The sequence below is a fragment of the Nicotiana sylvestris genome, chromosome 9 (assembly GCF_000393655.2).
Source record: "Nicotiana sylvestris chromosome 9, ASM39365v2, whole genome shotgun sequence".
NCBI lineage: Eukaryota > Viridiplantae > Streptophyta > Magnoliopsida > Solanales > Solanaceae > Nicotiana > Nicotiana sylvestris.
The window spans coordinates 160,980,728-161,001,182 of NC_091065.1; the positions used below are offsets into that span (position 1 = coordinate 160,980,728).

Consider the following 20,455-nt stretch of genomic DNA (forward strand, 5'->3'; position numbering starts at 1 on the left):
CCAAACCGTCAAAAAAAACATTCTTCACTTGCCCTCTTCTCCAAAACTCTAAATTCCCAAATTCTCTCAAGAAACCAACAATCATGACTAACCCACAAGACAATCTTGGAACTCCTCCACTACCATCTCCCTCAAATTCAACCACACCTTCTCCACCCAGTACATCGCCAAAACCCAGACTACGTAGGCTGAAAATACTTGCTCGAAATATTGTACCGTCTGGGGCTCCTAGGAAGAAATTAAATGAAACGTTTAAGGGAAGCCAGGGCCAAAACTCCAGCTCTAGCTCTGATTCTGAATCATATCAATCCGCTATTGAGGGGGAAGGACCTGGGTCTTCTGACTCTGAAAAGCCTCAAGAATCTCCATCTAAGGTAATTTCTTCTGTGTCTGAGAATCTAGAATCTAGGTTCATTCTGATTGGGTCTGTTAAGGATGTAGAAGTACCAGGGTCACAAAGGAGTGGAGGTAAAAATAACTCCGAAAAAGAAAAGAGAGAGGGTGCATGTGGTAATGAGAGAGGAAATGGGAAGGGAGCAGTTCTTGTTATCTATGGGGTTGCACAAGAAAGGGTAGAAGAGAGTGGCATGAAGTCAGGGGGAAGTAGTTCTAGGGAAGCTACTAAGGGGTTGGTTCATCTGAGCACACAGAGAGATGAACCTGTTTCATCTACTAAAGAGACCCTAGCAGACCTACTGAAAAAGGTTGGGGCAAGTTATGACCCAAAGAGACGCAGAACTCCCACAACAAAAGCCCCTAATGTTCCTAAGCCTTCCAAGAAAATAAAGGCTTCATCCCCAACACCTACTGCCTCTTCACTGCCAAGGGGTAGAGCCACAAGAAGTAGGGTAAAGCAGAGTGAAGTTGATCTACAAAGGGCTTTAAAAGAGAGTAAGAAAAAGAAAATGGATAAAGGAAAGGGAAAGATTGCAGAACCCTCAAAGGATGTTTAGGAAGAGGAGATGGAACTGGTCCATCAAGAAAGAGGTACATTAGTGGAGGTTCCTACCCCCAAGCCTAAAAATCCCAAGACCTCGTCCAAAAAGTCTTCCTTTGTGTTTGAGGCCGGTGAACCTACACTAGCCAAGAGGACAAGATCTGTAGTGAAAACTAAACAATTAAAAATTTCTGAAGATGATGACTGGAGTGGAGAAGAAGAAGAAAATGATTCTAAGAAGGAATAGGATAAGCTTGCCATGTTTGGAAAAAGAAAGATATTAAAGGGTAGACTGTTGAAAGACCTGGTGGAACCAAGAATGATGGGATTGGTGGATACTTTAGCTGCTCAGGGATGGAAGGACATGGTCCTTCACATGGATGGTAGGCTAGCCAGAAATGAGCTAATTGAATTTATGGCCAATGTTGCGGTTAAGGATGGCATTGTTAGTAGCCTGGTGAAAGGAGTCTAAGTGCAGTTTGATGCAAAGAAACTGGGAGAGATCCTGGACATGCCCTCTGAAGGGTTTGATGACTATACAAGGCAAAGGTGGCCCTGCCAGGACTCCCTTCCTGCTGCTCTTGCAATCACCAGGAGGTTTTGTGATTCAGAAGAGGTGAATGAAGCCAGGGCGGTGCAGAAAAGTGAAATGAGGCCTGAGCACAAGGTCTTGTTTGAATTTGTCAACAAGTGTTTATTTCCCAGACAGGAGAGAAGGCACATTGCTAATTACATGGATCTAGTTCTTATGGAGTGCCTGGAGAAAGGAAAGCAAATCAACTAGCCTGCCTTCATTAACAAGCTGCTAGACAGGGTCATAAACTGCTCCAAGGTCCATGCTACTCCCTATGGCTTTATTCTAACCACAGTTCTGGACAGGCTAAATGTGACTCTGAAGAAATGGGAAATAGGGGATGTTTAGTACCTCCGTGACCCAGATTAGGGATGTTTCTATCTTTTGTTTTTTTTTTGCTCATGGTTTGAATGTTTTTCTTTCTTTTTGTGGATTGTTGGTGGCAACATATCTCTGCCAATGATAACTACTGTTTTGCTCTTGTTCAATGATTAATCTGTCCTTGATAGTTTAAATATGTTTGCTTGATTACTAATGATTGCACCATGATTGCACTTGCAGTTGCCCCAGTGGCCATGAGTACTTATTAAAATCTGGGTATCACACTTTGTATGTAACTTTTCGATGATGCCAAAAGGGGGAAGAAACGTTGTGCTTTACACATTCTGAAAATAAGTGATATTTATAACCTAATTAACCTGGTCCTTGATGATAAGTGAATTTTCTAAGTTTAGTATTGATGGTTAAGCTGAGTTCTTATAGGTTCCAAATCAGTAAAAAGCACAGAGTTTGTCATCATCAAAAAGGGGATTTGTTGGCCCAAGAACAAGTGAAGTTTTGAAGAATGACAAAAAGAACTCAGTCATGGACAAGGTCCATCTTGTGAAGAACAGTCATGATCAACCTATACATGTGAGATGCACGTGAAGGAGATAAGTCCTACTGATCAAGCAGCAATATCTCCTGATCTGATCGAAAAGGTTGCATATTGGATAAGGGGAGAAAGTCTCCTTATATGAAGAGAACACAATCTAGGATGAAGATAGTGTTAGAGTTTGAGATCATCATGAACTCTTCTACGATAGGAGAGCAGCAATTGAGTTCTAATCAAACTCTGATTACTAACCTATTAAATGTCAGTATTGTTCTCTTTTACAGGTAATGTGCATACACAGAAGTTAACTAAATTGAGAGCAAAAGAGCAAGGCAATTTTGCAAGCAATTTATGTGGGAGTGTGCACACCTGAAGCTACTTGAACGAGATAGAAGAACCAGTTCCATTGTGTCTATCTTTTATTCTAGTTCAATTATAGTAGGTGGTTTAAAGTTGTACTTTTCAGCTTTCATAGAAGCAATTGTATTAGGTACCTAGAGTGTTCAAGTTATAGCTAACTTAAAGTTATCGCAACAGTTGAGGATGTGTGCCACAACGAGATTAGAGTTAATCTTTAGGTTTACAAAGAGTTTTTGTAAATGCTGTTTTGGCTCAGTGATTTTAGTGGAAGTTTGGGAAAATCCTACTGAGTAGTAGGTCGTGCTTTTTTCACCTTTTGAGCTAGGTGTTTTTCACGTAAAAATCTCTGTGTTCTTCATTTTCTGTATTTATTATTTCGCAAACAGTAGTAGTTGGAACACCTATAAGAACCAGGTTCTTCTATAGACTAGTTAAGCAAAAAATTGGGTACCACACAAATCATCCCTCTATTGTGTGGTATTGACACTTAAACATCAAGTACACTACAACGGTACCCAATAAGCGCCAAGCCTAACCTCGGTCGAGTAGTGACGAAATCAGGTTAGGGCCCTATTGGTATAAATATAATGTAATAATATATAATGAGATATCACAGTTACAAAAATCAAACAGGAATAGAATCATAGAAAGACAACAGCTGAGAACACAGAGATAACAATAGAGGATCTCCCAGGATACCATCCCGTAGTCCCAAACGTAAATGTGCAGGGGGATCTCCCGGAATACCATTCCGCAGTCCCAAAGTAAATAGGCGGTGCTAAGGGATCTCCTAGAATACCGTTTCATAGTCCTAAAGTAAATATGCAGTACAAAGGGATCTCCCGGAATACCGTTCCGTAGTCCCAAAGTTAATATGCAGCTCAAACAATAGAATTACGACTACAACTCGGAATCCTATGATTTAGACTAAGTACACATCAATGAAGAAGTGGGAAATTCACTAAGCATGCTGTAAAGAGTTTTGATAAGCAATTAAGACACGTAGACATGTTATTTTTAACTAAACATGACAATTATATATACTAGTGTAGCTCAGTTAAAGTAAAATATATATTTACTTAATGAAAACATAGTTTTTCAAAAAATAGCCCGTGTATGCACTCATTACCTCACGTACACGACGCTCATATATCAAACAGTACCAAATCCTAAGGGGAGTTCTCCCATACAATGTTACGCAAGTCACTTACCTCGAACCAAGCTCAAATCAATTTATCACAATGCTCTTTCCTCGAATATCCGACTCTGAATTCCCCAAATCTAGCCAAAACCAATTACATAACATAAATATAGCTATAAAAAACTAATCTAGCTAATGAAATCAAAGCTAAGGCAAGAAATTAGAAAATCGCCCAAAAAGCCTTCCCGGGCCCACGTCTCGAAATCGGTTAAAAGTCACAAATTATGAACATCCATTCACTCACAAGTTCAATCGTACCAAAATTATTTAAATCCGATGTCTAAATCCCAATCAAAACTAAAAAATTTGATTGAAGAACTTTTCCCCCATTTTTCCAACTTCTCACCCAAATTTCTTAATTTAATGAAGAAAACAATATGGATCAATGAAATACAACCAAAAAAGAGATAGGAATCATTACCCCCAAAGCTTTCTCTGAAAATCCCTCGAAGAATTTCCAATTTCCAAGCTCTTAAGTCCAAAAATGAAGAATGAATTCAAACCCTCGAAACTCTCTCTTTTCTGCCCAGCGAAATCACTTCTGCGAGCCAACAACCGCGCACCTGCGAGAAAAGCATCGCAGGTGCGAAAGTAACTTATGAAGGTTGGGTCCGAATCTGCGGCAATGGGGCCACACCTGCGTGAGCGCGCCTGTGGATACATGTTTGCTTATGCGGTCATTCACCGCATCTGCGGGCATCACAGATGCAGAACTAACCTCGCACCTGCGATCCCACCCTAAGCTTCCAAATCCGCTCCTGCACTTGCTTCTTCGCATTTGTGAGCCCGCACCTACGATTTCCCCACCGCAGGTGCGAAAACACCAGATGTCTGAAACTTTAGCAATGTCCTAAGTCCAAATTTCAACCCGTTAAGCATCCGAAACACACCCGAGGCCCCTGGGACCTTAACCAAATATACCAACAAGTCGTAAAACACCATATGAACTTAGTCGAGCCCTCAAACCACCTCAAACAACTCTAAAATCACGAATCACCCTCCGATTCAAACTTAAAGAACTTAAAACTTTCAAACTTCTACAACCGATGTCGAAACCTATCAAACCACATCCGAATGACCTCAAATTTTGCACACAAGCCATATTTAACCCTACGGACCTACTCCAACTTCTCAAATTGGAATCCGACCCCGATGTAAAAAATTCTACTGCCGGTCCAAATCTCTAGAAATTTGACTTTCACAATTTCAAGCCTAAATGAGCTACGGATCTCCAAAATACAGTCCAGGCACTTCCTTAAGACTAAAATCACCTAACGGAACTAGCGGATTGAAATCCATTCCGGAGTCGTCTTCACACCGTTCCGTCTACGGTCCAAATTCTAAGACTTAAGCCTCTATTTAGGGACTAAGTGTCCCAAAACACTTCAAAACCTAGAATGAAACCTCCCAGCAAGTCACAAGAGCAGAAATAGATACGGGGGAAGCAGTTAATAGGGGACATGGGCTTTAACTCTCAAAATGACCGGTCGGATCGTTACATGTTTGTGTTTTGATTAAAATTTTGGATAAATATGGAAGTATGAAAACTAGGCAGTCAGATTGAGAAACAGAATCAGAACAGATTTAATAGATTATCAACACAAGATATGCATGTTTTAAAAACAAAATGAAATTGTCACTTCAACCACCTCCTTTGATAAGTGTTTTTTTTTGCTAAATAGAGAAACTTATTATAAAGAAGGAAATTACGAAGTGTTATTACAGTATGGAACTGATCTTAATAATGCGGTCTCTAATAAGTCTTTGCAGAAAGTAGAGAAAGTAAATGAAGGCGGTTCACTTCAGAAGTAGTTTTCACACTCAGCATAAGTATGTGAGTTCCAATTGCTCCCATATTTTGCTAGTGCATGCGCTAGTTGGTTCCCTTTATGTTATATGCGCCTAACAATCGATTAGCCCATTGCATCGAGCAGGAACCTGTAGTCATGTAGAAAACTAACATTAGCTTTGTTGTCGAATTTGTTGTTTAATAAGGAAATTAGTACCTGCAGTCCGTTTCCACTATTATCGGTGTACGATTTTTTATGAATGTCGGTTCCAAACTTTTGACTAATGCAATTATTTCCCCTTGTATATGATGATGCCACTATGTGACTAGACAATTCATCGATCCAGTTTCCATTTGAATCTCTGATGATTCCTCCTGCTCCTCCGATGTTGGAGTTTTTTATGTGCACCCATTTATATTTAGTTTATAGATATTTGGTGGCGGTAGGGTCCACTTGAGTTGTATGTTGGAAATTTTTGTGTTTGAATCCTATGATTTGTTAGGTATAGGTATTCCATTGCGCATGTAATTATTCTTTCACTATCAATGAGCTTAGAACAATTTTTGAAGTTTTTTATGATTCGGTTGATCCATATATGCTAAAGGATTATAGGTGTTAGTACTAATAGGGGAATTTGAGTGTTATTCGGTTGGTTAGTGTAAAATGTAGAGATACACATACTCTTTATCCAGTCTAATTGATTAGAAGATGATGTGCTAATGTGTAAAACTCCCTATATGGCATTGTTCATTGGAAGGATATATGGTTTATGTTTTCCTCAATCCCACAATGTGGGCAGTTACTAGAGTCTATTATCTTCTTTTGATTTAGTATTGTGGCAGTGGAAAGTCGTTGATGTACTAGAAGCCAGAGAAATATTTTTAGCTTGTTGTGACAATGTGCTTTCCATATCCAATTATGGTTATAGTTGTTTATATTTGGATTTGTTTCTATTAGTTTGATGAATAAGTTGGATGTGGATTTTCTTGAGAAATTTCCATCCTCTGTTTCTTTCCAGAAGAACGTATTATTTGTGTTGTCGGAGAAGGGAATGTATGTTAGTGTTACGAGGTCAGAAATTGTAGGTGGAAGGTTGTACGAGAGAGCGTCGATGTTCCATAGTTTATTATTGATAACATGATACATGTTTTTATTAAAATCATCTTTGTTAAGGAGATCTTCCACTAATTCCCTTAGTGTGTCTTTGCCAATGATCCATCTATCTTGCCAAATGTTTATGTGTCTTCCATTGGCAAGATTCTATGCTAATGCTCTAGAGAACAACATGTGCGCTTTCGAAGTGCTTTTCCAAATGTACGAGTCATTGTTTTTAGAGGTCATAGTAGTTCTTTGTCTATTGTTAAGATATTTACCCTTAATCACTTTAGCATAGAGAGATTCAGGGTTGGAATAGTACCTACATAGTAAACTTGAATGAAGGGCGACATTATTCCCTTTTGCTTTGTACAACCCAAGTCCTTCGTCTTTCTTAAATGTTGTTACAGTATCCCAATTAATATGATGTAATTTTCTGTGGTCCCTAGTAGATCCCCATAGGAAATCACATTGGATGCGGCCAATATTATTTCTAGTCTTTGCTAGTAGAAGGTTAAGTTGCATCGAGTGTGTGGGGATAACAGAAAGTGTAGATTGTATAAGTGTTAGTCTCCCAACTAAAGTTAAAAGTTTAGCTTTCCGGCCTTTTAGTCTGGTGTTAATTCTATCAAGTAAGAATTGTTAGTCTGAACTTTTAGGATGTGAGTTGGTAATGGGGAAACCTAGATACTTCCCTACATTATTTGTGGTCCTAATGTTTAGTATGGTAGCTAGAGTTATTTAGGCTTGGGGTGTTACATTTGAGGAAAAAATTACTTTTGATTTTGAAAATTTTATTCTTTGACCTGATTGACAGGATATGAAATTGAATACGTTTATGATAGAAGTTGCACTAGTGTTATGTTTGCCTCTTAGAAAAGAATAAGATCATCAGCAAATAAGAGGCGAGATATGGTGGGTCCATCGTGGCTTAATTTAATGGGTTTCCAATTCAGTATGTTTACCTCATGATCAATGCATCTTGTTAAAGATTGCGTACGGATTATGAATAGGTACGGTGAAAGTGGGTCTCTTGACGAATACCCCTTGAAGGTTCAAAAAATTCGGTAGGTTTTCCATTATCAATGATTGATGTTGTAGTACCTGATATACAGTTCATGATTAGAGTTATTGGGTCTTGTGGGAAATTAAGCGCTTGGAGCGAGCTCCTAACAAAGGACCATTCAAGTCTGTCAAAAGCCTTTTCCAGATTGATCTTGAGCATTATTTTCCAAGTTCTACTAGTACATTTCCTGAAAGAGTGGTGACTTCTTGGACAATTATATCATTGTCAATTACTCCCCTTCCTGGAATAAAGTTGCATTGGTTTGGACTAATTATATTATTGAGAAAGGGGCACATACGATTTATTACAATCTTGGTAATAGTCTTGTAGATTGTGTTGCATAGGCTGATGGGCCTATATTGAAAGATATTTTTTGGGTGCTTTACCGTTGGAAAAAGCATGAAGAATGTCTTGTTTATATTCTTCGGGATCACTAATGTAGTAAAAGCTTTTGTACAGTATCAATGATAGCTGATTTTGTGTCAGCCCATTATTTCTAAAAGAAAATTGGGTGGATGCCATTCGGGCCTGGTACCTTTAACGGTTTAAAAGATTTAATAGCATTATTGATTTCAGTTAATAAAAATTGTTTAACAAGTGTTTTATTATCTTGGTTAGAGAGTATGTGGAGTAGGCTTGGGTTAGGTTCAATGGTTTTGGGGCATGAAGTTAGCTCAGTTGTATAGATATTTTTAAAGTGTCCTATAATAATATCCTAGATTCCTTGAGGGTGAAAAGTCCAATTACCAACTAAATTATTTAAACCTAATATCCTATTTTTCCTGCTTTGTTGGATAGCAGATATGTGGAAAAATGTGGTGTTAGCATCCCCATCATTAATCTACTCTACTCTTGATTTTAATTTCTAAAAATCTATCACGACCCAGAATCCCCACCTTCGAGACCGTGATGGCGCCTAATATTTTACTCGCTAGGCAAGCCAACATTAAAGAAATTCGTAAGCCAATTTTTAAAAATCAAATAATTAAAACCAATAAAATTGAAACGAAGCTAAAATGAAGTACGAAGTAGCATAATAACCAAAATATCTAAGTACAAAACCCAGATCTGGAGTCACAAGTGCATGAGCTACTAGAAGTTTTACAAATAGGGTCTGAAATATATACAACTATTTTGGATGAAATGAACAGTAAATGAGGAAAGAGGGAGGGGACTTAAAGGTCTGCGGACGCCAGCAGTTCTACCTCGAGTCTCCAAATCTGATAATCTGAGCTGAAACACCTCACATACAGCTGGGAGCAGTACCAAAATATGCACACGAAGTGCAAAGTATAGTATGCGTAAACCGACCTAATATACTTCGTAAGTGTTGAGCCTAACCTCGATGAGTTAGTGACGAGGCTATGATAGGACACTCACGGAATTTAACATGTACATCTTAACTATATGTGCAACATAGTAATAAAGAGAGATTCAATATGTAAAATTGGGAGGGGACATGCAAAAGGGGAACAAGATACGATAACCACAACAGGAATGAAAACATAAAATAGCCACATAAATCATCAACCAATAAAAACGGATAAACAAAATGAATAAAGACGGCACGACATCATCCATCATGATTTTACTCTCAACCTCACCATGATACGATAAAGACGACATGTCAACACCAATCGTGTTTTTACTCTCAACCTCACCATGAAACGATAAATATGGCACGGTATCACCCTTCGTGCTTTTACACTCTCCCTTACCATGCAGTAATGGATATAAAGCTTTGGGAGACAGATAATGCGAGAATAAACCTTACGTCAATAATGGTTCCAAGATGCCAAACCTCAACTTCCAAAAATACTCAACCATCACAATTAATTCATAAATGCAGAAAGGATGATCAAATAAATAATAATCTAATTTAAGCATGAATGTTATAATTAAAGAAAAATAGTAAATCACAAGGAAACAAGTCCCACCCGCATGCTTTAACCCAACAACAATGCATAAGTGCTCGTCACCTCACATATACGTTGTACTCAAATATTTAAGCACGTAGCAAATAGGCGAACAAGTCCTAATCCCTCAAGTCAAGGTTAACCACGATACTTACCTCACTCTGCAATCAACTCACAGCTCTACCGGGACCTTTCCTCTAGAATCTGCCTCCAAACCAATCGTATCTAGCAAAAATTGACTCGATAACTTCAAATAATACTAAGGGAATCAATTAAAATACATAAGGATAGGATTTTTACATTTTTCCCAAAAGGTCAATAAAAGTCAACCCCGACCCGCTTATGTAATTAGTTTCGAAATTCGACCCTAAATTGAGGTCCAAATCCCGAATTTGAAAAAAAATAATTCTTCCTAAATCCCAAGTTTTCTACCATGTAAGAACAAAGATTAAGGAGAAATTGGTGATGTTGAAAATGGAATAAAATGAGTTAAAGTATACTAACCTATGAATTGGTGATGACTTTTCTCTTCAAATTTGCCTCTAGGCCGAGCTCTAATGGAAAGGGGGTGAAATCCCTTCTTTGAAATATTTAAGTCACTGGGAGTCAGGACTTCTTCGCATTCGTGAAAGGCCTGACGCGATCGCCAAGTGCAGCGGCCCAAGTAGCCTTCACGTTCGCTAGGGGTTCTACGCGTTCGTGATGGTCTGTCCCCCTCCCCCCCAATCGTGTTCGAAAGCTTGAGCTCGCGTTCGCGTAGAACAAACCCCTACTCCCCACCCAGACCCCTTACTCATCGTGTTCGCGTAGTGCTGGATGCGTTCGCAAAGGGTGATCCCACCACTTCTTCGCGTTCATGTCCTCACCCTCATGTTAGAATAGAGGAAAAATCCTCCTCAGCCCAGTTTACTCTTCGCGATCGCGGGAGTATCTTCGCATCGTGAAGAAGAGAACACCAGATGACAGCAGAAGTTAAAGAAAACCAGAATTTCTAAGTTCAAAAACTTCCGTAGCCTATCCGAAACTCACCCGAGCCCTCGGGGCTCTAAAACAAATATGCACACAAGTCAAAAAATATTATAGGAACTCGCTCACGCGATTAAAATAAAAAAATAACACCTAGAACTACGAATCGGACGCCAAAACGAATGAAATTTTCAATAAAACTTAAGAACTTTCATTTTAACAACCGGACGTCCGAATCACGTCAAATCACTTTCGTTTTGCACCAAATTTTGCAACGAAGTCATAAATATAGTAATGGGCCTATACCAAGTTCCGGAACAAAAATTCAGACCCGATATCAACAAAGTCAAACTTCAGTAAAACTTTTTAATTCTTTAAACCTTTAAGCTTCTAGTTTTCAATAAATTACGATAATTCGAGCTAGGGACTTCCGAATTCGATTTCAAGCATACACCTAAGTCCTAAATCACGATACGGACCCACCGGGATTATCAAAATACGAATCTGGGTCCATTTGCTCAAAATATTGATCGAAGCCAACCTAAGTGAGTTTTAAAGCACGATTTTACATTTTAATCAATTTTTCACATAAAACCCTTCCGAAAAAGGCACGGATTGCGCACGCAAAATGAGAAAGGCTAAAAGGAGCCATTTCAGGTTTCAAAACACATAATTAAGGGTTAAATCCCTAGATGACCTATTGGGTCATCACATTCTCCACCTCTAAAACAAACGGTCGTCCTTGAATAGACATAGAAGAGTACTTGGACTAGTGAAAATGTGTGGATATCTACTCTGCATGTCCAAATCGGACTCCCAAGTGGCTGCCTCGATCGGCTGACCTCTCCACTGCACTCGAACAGAAGAATAACTTTTTGGCCTCAACTATCGGACCTGCCGGGCTAAAATAGCCACCTGCTCCTCCTCATAAGTTAAATCCTTGTGCAATTGGACTGAGCTGAAATCTAACATATGGGATGGATCACCGTGATACTTCCGGAGCATGGACACATGGAACACTGGATGAACTGCTGATAAACTAGGTGGCAATACGAGCTTGTAGGCCACCTCACCCAATTTTTGAAGAATCTCAAAGAGTCTGATATACCAAAGGCTCAACTTGACCCTCTTCCTGAACCTCATCACACCCTTCATGGGTGAAACCCCGAGCAATACTCTATCTCCAACCATGAATGCAACATCACAAACCCTATGGTCAACATAACTCTTCTGCCTAGACTGAGTTGTGCGAAGTTGATCTTGAATAATCTTGACCTTGTCTAAGGCACCCTGTACCAAATCTCCACTCAATAACTGAGCCTCCCCCAGCTTGAACCATCCAGCTAGCGAACGACACCGCCTCTCGTATAATGCCTCATAAGGAGCCATCTAAATGCTCGTCTGGTAGCTGTTGTTGTAGGCCAACTTCGCAAGCGGTAGGAATTGATCCCAAGAGCCTCTAAAATCCATAACACAAACATGGAGCATATCCTCCAATATCTGAATCCTACGCTCCGTCTGAGGATGAAATGCTATGCTCGACTCAACCTACATGCACAACTCACGATGTACTTCCCTCCAGAAGTGCGAGGTGAACTGTGTACCTCGATCATAAATGATAGACACGGGCACACCGTGAAGGCAGACGATCTCGCGGATGTAGATCTTAGCTAATCGCACTAAAGAATAGGTAACTGCCACTAGAATGAAATGTGTTGACTTGGTCAACCTGTCTACAATGAACTACCCCGCGTTGAACTTCCTTTGAGTTTGTGGGAGTCCAACAACAAAGTCATAGTGATACGCTCCCACTTCCACTCAGGAATCTCTAACTTTTGAAGCAAACCCCCAAGTCTCTGATGCTCGTAACTAACTTGCTGACAATTTAGACATCGAGCTATATATGCAACTATATCCTTCTTCATCCTCCTCCACAATTAATGGTGTCACAAGTCCTGATACATCTTGGCAGTACCCGTATGAATAGAATATCGGAAATTGTGGGCCTCCTCAAGAATCAACTCCCGAAGCTCATCCACATTAGGCACACTAATACGGCCCTGCATCCTCAAAACTCCATCATCTCCAACCGTAGCTTGCTTGGCACCACCATGTCGCACCGTGTCCCTAAGGACAAGCAAATGAGGGTCATCATACTGCCGCCCTCTGATACGCTCATACAAGGAAGACCGAGCAACTGGACAAGCTAGAATAAGATTGGGCTCTGAAATGTCTAACCTCGCGAATTGATTGGCCAAAGCCTGAACATCTTATGCAAGCGGTCTCTCACCAACTGAAATGTACCCAAGGCTGCCCATACTCACTGCATTTCTACTCAGGGCATCGACCACCATATTAGCCTTCCCGGGATGATACAAAATGGTGATATCATAGTCCTTCAACAGATCTAACCACCTCCTCTGCCTCAAATTGAGATCCTTTTGCTTGAAAAAAATATTATAGGCTCTGATGATCCGTGAATACCTTGCACAAAATGTCGTAAAGGTAGTGCCTCCAAATATTCAGTACATGAACAATGGTTGCCAATTCTAAGTCTTGAACAGGGTAATTCTTCTCATGAACCTTAAACTGCCGCAATGCATACTCGATCACCCTAGTATCCTTCATCAATACTTCCCCAAGCCCAACATGAGATTTATCATAATACAACGTGTAAGATTCTAAATCAGTGTGCAACACCAATACTAGCGTCGTAGTCAAAGCAGTCTTGAACTTCTGAAAGCTCAACTCACATTCGTCTGCCCATCTGAACAGGGCACCCTTCTTGGTCAATCTAGTCAAAGGTATTGTTATAGATGAAAACCCCTCCAAGAACCGGCGTAATAACCCGCCAAACCTAGGAAACTCCGGATCTCTATAGCTGAAGTGGGTCTAGGACAGTTCTAAACTGCCTCAATCTTCTTAGGATCCACTTTTATTCCCTCTGCCGATACGATGTGCCCCAAAAATGCAGGTGAGTCCAATACAAACTCGCACTTTGAAAATTTGGCATATAATTGGCTATCTCTCAAAGTCCGAAGTACAATCCGTAGATGCTGCTCGTGCTCCTATCGACTGCGGGAGTAGATCAATATATCATCAATAAATACAATCATGAAGGAATCCAAGTAGGGCTTGAACACCTGGTTCATCAAATCTATAAATGATGTTGGGGCATTTGTCAACCCTAATGACATCATTGAAAACTCATAATGCCCATACTGAGTCCGAAAAGTTTTCATAGGGACATCGGATGGCCTAAGGTTCAACTTATGGTAGCCAGACCTCAAATCAATCTTCAAAAACACCTTGGCACCCTAAAACTGATCAAATAAGTCATAAATACTCAGCAATGGATACTTTTTCTTGATAGAGACTTTGTTTAACTGCCAATAGTCTATACACATCCTCATCGACATGTCCTTCTTCTTCACGAACAACACAGGCGCACCCAGGGCGAGACACTAGGTCTAATGAAGCCCTTATCAAGAAAATCTTGCAGTTGCTCCTTTAATTCTTTCAACTCTGGCGGGGCCATATAGTATGGCAGAATAGAAATTGGTTGAGTGCCCAAAGACAAATCAATACAGAAATGAATATCCCCGTCAGGTGGCATTCCCGGTAGGTATGCAGGAAACACCTCTGGAAACTTATGAAGAACTAGTACTAAATCCATGGATGGAAACTCCACACTATAATCACAGACATAGGCCAAATAGGCTAAACACCCATGTTCGACCATAAGTCGAGCCTTCACATAAGAAATAACTCTGCTGGTAGAGTTGCTATGAGTCTCTCTCTACTCTTGTCGAGGCAACCCCGGCAATACTGAAGTCACTGTCTTGGCATGACAATCCAATGTAGCATGATAAGGTGATAGCCAATCCATATCCAAGATGACATCGGAATCTACCATATCAAGAAGTAGGAGATCTACACTAGTCTTAAGACTTCCAATAATAACCACACACAAGCGATAGACACGATCTACATCAATAGAATCTCCCATAGGTGTGGACACATACAAAAGAGCACTCAAAGAATCACGAAGCACAACCAGATATGAAGCAAAATAGGATGACAAGTAGGAATAAGTAGAGCCCGGATAAAATAGAACTATAGCATCTCTATGGAAAACTAGGACAATACCTGTGATAACAGTGTCAGATGACTCAGCCTCAGGCCTAGCTGGGAAAGCATAGCATCGGGGATGGGCCCCACCACTCTGAACCACGTCTCTGGGATGGCCTCTAAATGGCTGGCCTCCACCTCTAATGGCCTGACCTCCACCTCTGGATGCCTAACCCCTACCTCTAGTTGGTTGAGCGGGCGGTGGAGAAATCGGTGCCGGAACCATGGCACGAGAATCCTACTATTTTGTGTTTCCTGGTTGCCGAGGGAAAAATCTAGCAATGATCACGTCCAAATACACGCCTCTAACGAGGTATGACATAGTCGTTTTCAATAATAAAACCCACCAAGGAGTCGGGATCAAATCCACAGGGAGCTGAGATAGGAATTAGTAGTATATATTTGGAGTGAGTACGTGAAGTATCTAGATTGCACTTCCACAGATAGGGTATTGTTTTTACTTCTAAAATTACGCTAAGGATTGCAATTCTAAAGATATAAAACTAGAGAAGATTGTTTTTTAATGTTTTTCAAAGATATAAAAAAGCCTAGGGTTGTGACCATAACCTAGGTGTTTGCCTAATGGGATCAAGACTTTTATGTTATTTTGTTGACTGGGGTATATTATTGCTCACAACACTACATTGCCTACTCAATACCTCTCGGTCAGAGAGTAGTTTTGCCCAATTTGGCTTTCTCAAGACCAAATGGATATCTACCAAAACGGTTGATAAGAGCTGAAGTCGGTTTGTTACTATCTCTAGATTGAACCCTTTAATTGGGTTAATCAATCTCTCAATTGATCCAATTCCTTGTTATCTAAGTTAACCTAGACTAAAACTCTCTTTATCAAGAAGAGACTAAGTCAAATAGGCATAAATCAATATTTGCAACCATTAATTTCACAATTGAAGCATAAACCTAACTAAATAACACACACCCATTCATAAACAAGCATAAAATTAATCACCCATAAGGTTTACATACTAGGGTTAGTTCACAACCCTAGTAAAAATCTAGCTACTCATAGTGGGTGTAGAAGAAAACAAAGAAAAAAACATAATAAAACTCATATTGAAATATTAAAAGATAAAAACCTAATGTTAAATCACCAAAATAAGCTAAAGTTGCCTAAAGAAGTAAGAAGAAATGACTACAACACTTTGAATATTCAAAACATGACCTAGTTTCATGAAACTATTCTATTTATACAAAGCTAGAACTTTTGGACAAAAATGCCCTTTCGAAGGTTCTGCGGTCGCATAAATCCATGTGCGATCCGCACTTTGCTTCAATCTTGACAGGATTCGAATCTGTGGACACACAATTTTGAAATGTGGTCGCATCTCTCATATTCTGCGGTCCACACATTTTGTGGTGCGGCCGCACAGGGCTCTTCTACGGACCGCACATTTCTGAGTGCGGCCGCGTAGCAGACTTCTACGGTCGTACAATACTGTGCGGTCTGCACTTCCTTTAATATTGAAATGAGAACTCTCTGAACTTTTGCTCTTGGTTAGCTTCTTAGCCTCACTTTGCACTTGGTCTCTGATAAATTTTTCCTTAACAATCACTGGCTGCAGATAGAAATTTGCGGTCCACACTTTGACCTTTTCTGCCTGATTTTGTCCTTGAGTTCAAATCACTCCCTCTTGATTTTGATTTCATCTTAGTGGCTCATTTTCCAGTACTCCTGCAATTAAGCATATTTCATCAGTTTTCGGGAATACAATTAAACGCTTTTGGACTAAAACAAAAGTTAAAAGGCGCTAATAAGTAGTCAAAATCCCCACTTATCGACTCCCCCAAACTTAAGCTTTTGCCTGTCCTCAAGCAAATAAGGTAGTTTTCACCTCCACAAGCTAAGAGCTATTCCATCTAATCTAAGGTGCATCAATCACATATCAATTGGGACAAACAATTACCCACAACACTTATGAATTGTCAATAATGCAATGATATGACGCTTTAAGCACAAATAGTTCTAGTGTGATACTTGAGCATCAAGAGTTGACTTTATTCATCAATGAAGCTTGCTCTTTCATGTAGGTCATTTTGGATCCCAAACTCCTCCTCATCTACTCTCTGTTAGCATATCTCACTTAGGAATGAAGAATTCAATTCAAAGATTTGTGAAAGGTTCACTTATCTCTCTCAAAAGAATGTCACAAGTACGGATCTACGTACCATATGTTTGCCCCTCATGTAAATCACCACTAATGTAAGTTCACTCGGCTTGAAATCACGTAGGCTTTTTCGGAATGTAATGAAGGCTTTTGTACTAAGGTTGGATATGTTGGAATAGAACGGGTTCATCTTTCCTTAAGCACTCCATCTTCTCTTTTTGGCTCATGTTTTGCCGACTCTTTGAGGCATTTTTTTCCTTAGGGGAACTAGAGAGACTTAACATCACTCTTTCTTGGTCATGATATTCATTTTCTCCTTCTTTGTTTTCTCCATGCTTTGCATTGTTACTATTCTTTGAATCCCTCCAACTCTTCAACTTATTCACTTTCTTTTTGCATTTTTCTTTTTGCTCTTTCTTTCTTTTTCTTTGCCTTTCCTTTTATTCATTTCTTTTCTCTTTTTGTGCCTTGATACCTTTTTTAAACTCCTTGTCTCTCCTCCAAACTTATATTTTAACCAATTATTTCTCAAGAGTGTTAACGAAAGCTTGGGTGCCAAGAGTGGGTCACTACAAAACGGGTAAATGCTTGTAACATGGTTATCAAATGAGAAAGGTTTTAGGCTCAAATGGGTGACTAGGGATAACAACATTGGAGGGACATGGACAATTTCAAGCGGATCAAGGAGAGCCTACAATCACTTCTCAAGCCAAAGAAAACTTAAAATTTCACCTAGAAACTACATTCGGGGCAAGTTCTAGACTATTCGTACGGGTACTTCGACTTGCAACAAAAACATCTCACCTCTCACACAGCTGGATTGTTAAAAAGGATAGATTCGAGGGCCCACAACAACCATATTAAAGATTGAAAATCACTAATAGTTCGACTAAACCACTCGATGATTGCTTAAGTCAACACAAGAGTCAGAAGGTCACTAACTAGAGCTATTTCTTTCCAAGAACTTATTTTTAATCATAAGCACGCAGTTAAGTATGTTGGTACCAAGTGAAGCATGTTTGACTCTTCTAGGCTGACTCAATTAGGTCTTTTTATTCATTATTACTACTATTCTTACATAAACATAAAAAATGGATTCAATCCCTTAAGAAGGTTGTCACGCCATACATCATTAGGAAGAGTCACTCGGTTCATATAAAAACTACATTTGGAAAGAACCGTGGTATTAAGAAAACCAACTTATTGTTCACTTAAATATGAAAAGAAACTACTAGATTAAGAAGAAGCTACTAAATTAAACATTGACTACCAAGAAAACAAAATAAATAAGCTATAAGTTAAGCTATTGAAAGCATAAATGAATATACAAAATAAGAGAGGAAGAAAGAAAATGTATACATCAATAGAGAGGGAGAAGAATATGTACATAATTAAAAGAAAAAATAAAATGTTATCAGTTATTACAAACCAATGTCAAATATCAAATAAAGTAAACTCCACACCCCCCCCCCAAATAAGAATAAATATTGTCCCCAATACTTCACAAAATAAGAAAAAGGAACGGAAAGAGTAAAAAGGACTCCCTATGTAGCATTGGACATCTCTCTGTCCATAGCAGCGTCACCGCCCTCAGGCTCCTCCAACTAGATCTCATCATCCTCTGCTCGGGGAGCAGTTGCGTTGGCGAACATCTATCGCACTGTCTTAGCAATGTTGGCAGCCATGTCTGGCTCCTCAAACTGGCTAGCTGGTGCCACTGGTGTTGATGGTGCTGCTGGGTCTACTACTGCTGTTGGAGCTATCTCCATCAGCAAATCAATTGGAAGGTCTCCAGCGGCTTCTATCTTGGTGACCTCTTGCCTCAATTTGTCCATTGATTTCTTGGACACCTAGGATTTCCTCATTTTCTTTACCTGCTTCCCAAACTCCTCAATCACTCCCTTATGTGCCACCAAATCGTCCATGATGGTCTTCTGGTTCTCCAAAATCTTCTTCAAAGTGTCCTCCACTATTGGAGGAATCTCGGGTGCTAGGATAGATGTTTGTGTTGCCACAGCACTAGATAGGTCAGATAGCTTTGTATTAGCTGTCTGCATCCAGTTGTTGAGGCTAGCTAGTGTCTGGGAGACTCGTAGCGTAGAAAGTGGATGAGGAGGCATAGGCACCAGCCTCAAGGTAGAAGTGGAGGGAACGGATGCTAACGGCCCTGAAGATGGAAGTGGAGGCATGGTAGTTGTACTGGTAGAAAGCCCAGTTGTTGTGGAAGGCATGTCTGCTGAATCTGCAACTACCATCGAAGGCTCATCAGTCTAGCCTACGGTAGTAGTCGACTGACCCTTGTTCTTCGGGTTCCTCGGTTCCTTCAGAGAGTACCAAGTGAAGGTTTTATTTTCTCGAACCTTCGTGTCAAAGTTCTTTGACTCCACCCTCGCTTCCGTAAGATACTCCGTGATAGTGTTGGGATACGGGTAGGAGCTGTCACCTTACCAACCAACCAGAGATATGTTAGCCAAAATCATGGCACCCATATTGATTGGGTACCTGCCTATGATGGAAGCAACTAGAACTGCCTTCAGGATTGGGAGATTATTTTCATTCAAGCACAGGTCTAGTCAACTGCACACAAAGGTCAGCCATCCTTTTGCTTCAAAGTTGAGGGTGTTCCGCTGAATAGGAACCCCTGCTGTGATCCATGGTGGTGGTGGTCTTGGAGCTGCCAAAATCTCAGCTAGCCAAGGGCGAGCTGTGTCACCTAGTGCGAACTTTTCCAGATATTGCATCGACTCTGCATCCTCTAACTCTAAATATGCATTCAGGGTGCTCTGATCGAATCTTAATTTTAAGTTCCTCACTGTTTTCACCTTGGCCCTCTTCTTGATATGCACCACATTGGTGTAAAATTCCCGGACCAAGTGCTCATTGGCATCCACCACACTTTGAGTGAACCATGTCCACCCTTTTCTCTCCCGAAATTATCTTGACACATTTGGGTTGTACCTATCCAAGTCTTTCAATACAAACTGACGCTCAAGAGTGAGCGATCTCCGAGGCCACCACTCTTGGAATCTATTGAATGTAGTCAAGCTCACAAACCTATCTTCCCAAACTTCATTCTTTTTCGACCTCTCAAGGCCGACAACTCTGGTATCACCCCTCGACCATCATCCAGAATATCATCATCATCAACTGTAGTAGCTAGTGCATTTGGGGCATGTGTAGATGAGGGCTCTGAACCCTAACTATCATCTATCGAACCCTCAAAACTGTTTGCTGAGTTGGAAAGCTCATCTCGGAGCTAAAATCTCCCCTGAAGCTGTCGTGGATGTGATTGAGCATCAGGCTGCTCTTGAATAGAGTTGCCCTCCGATGCTTCCCTAGACAGTATATATGAACTAGACTCAGCAGGCTCTGGAGCTCTCCCGACTGTCGCCTTTCGTCTATAACACTTTGCACGGCGA

At 40.2% G+C, this 20,455-nt stretch overlaps 1 protein-coding gene across 1 annotated transcript; it reads right to left on the reverse strand.

Moving 5' to 3' along the window:
• Nucleotides 1–11,664: 11,664 nt before the first annotated feature.
• On the reverse strand, nucleotides 11,665–12,168 carry LOC138878514 (uncharacterized). The gene has a single exon (XM_070158198.1). It carries the CDS (start codon nucleotides 12,166–12,168, stop codon nucleotides 11,665–11,667), a length of 504 nt encoding a protein of 167 aa, XP_070014299.1.
• Nucleotides 12,169–20,455: the final 8,287 nt, after the last annotated feature.

What these genes read in the sequence shown, in the direction of transcription:
- LOC138878514 (XM_070158198.1), bottom strand. Translation starts at nt 12,168, where the DNA reads ATGGCTCCTTATGAGGCATTATACGAGAGGCGGTGTCGTTCGCTAGCT.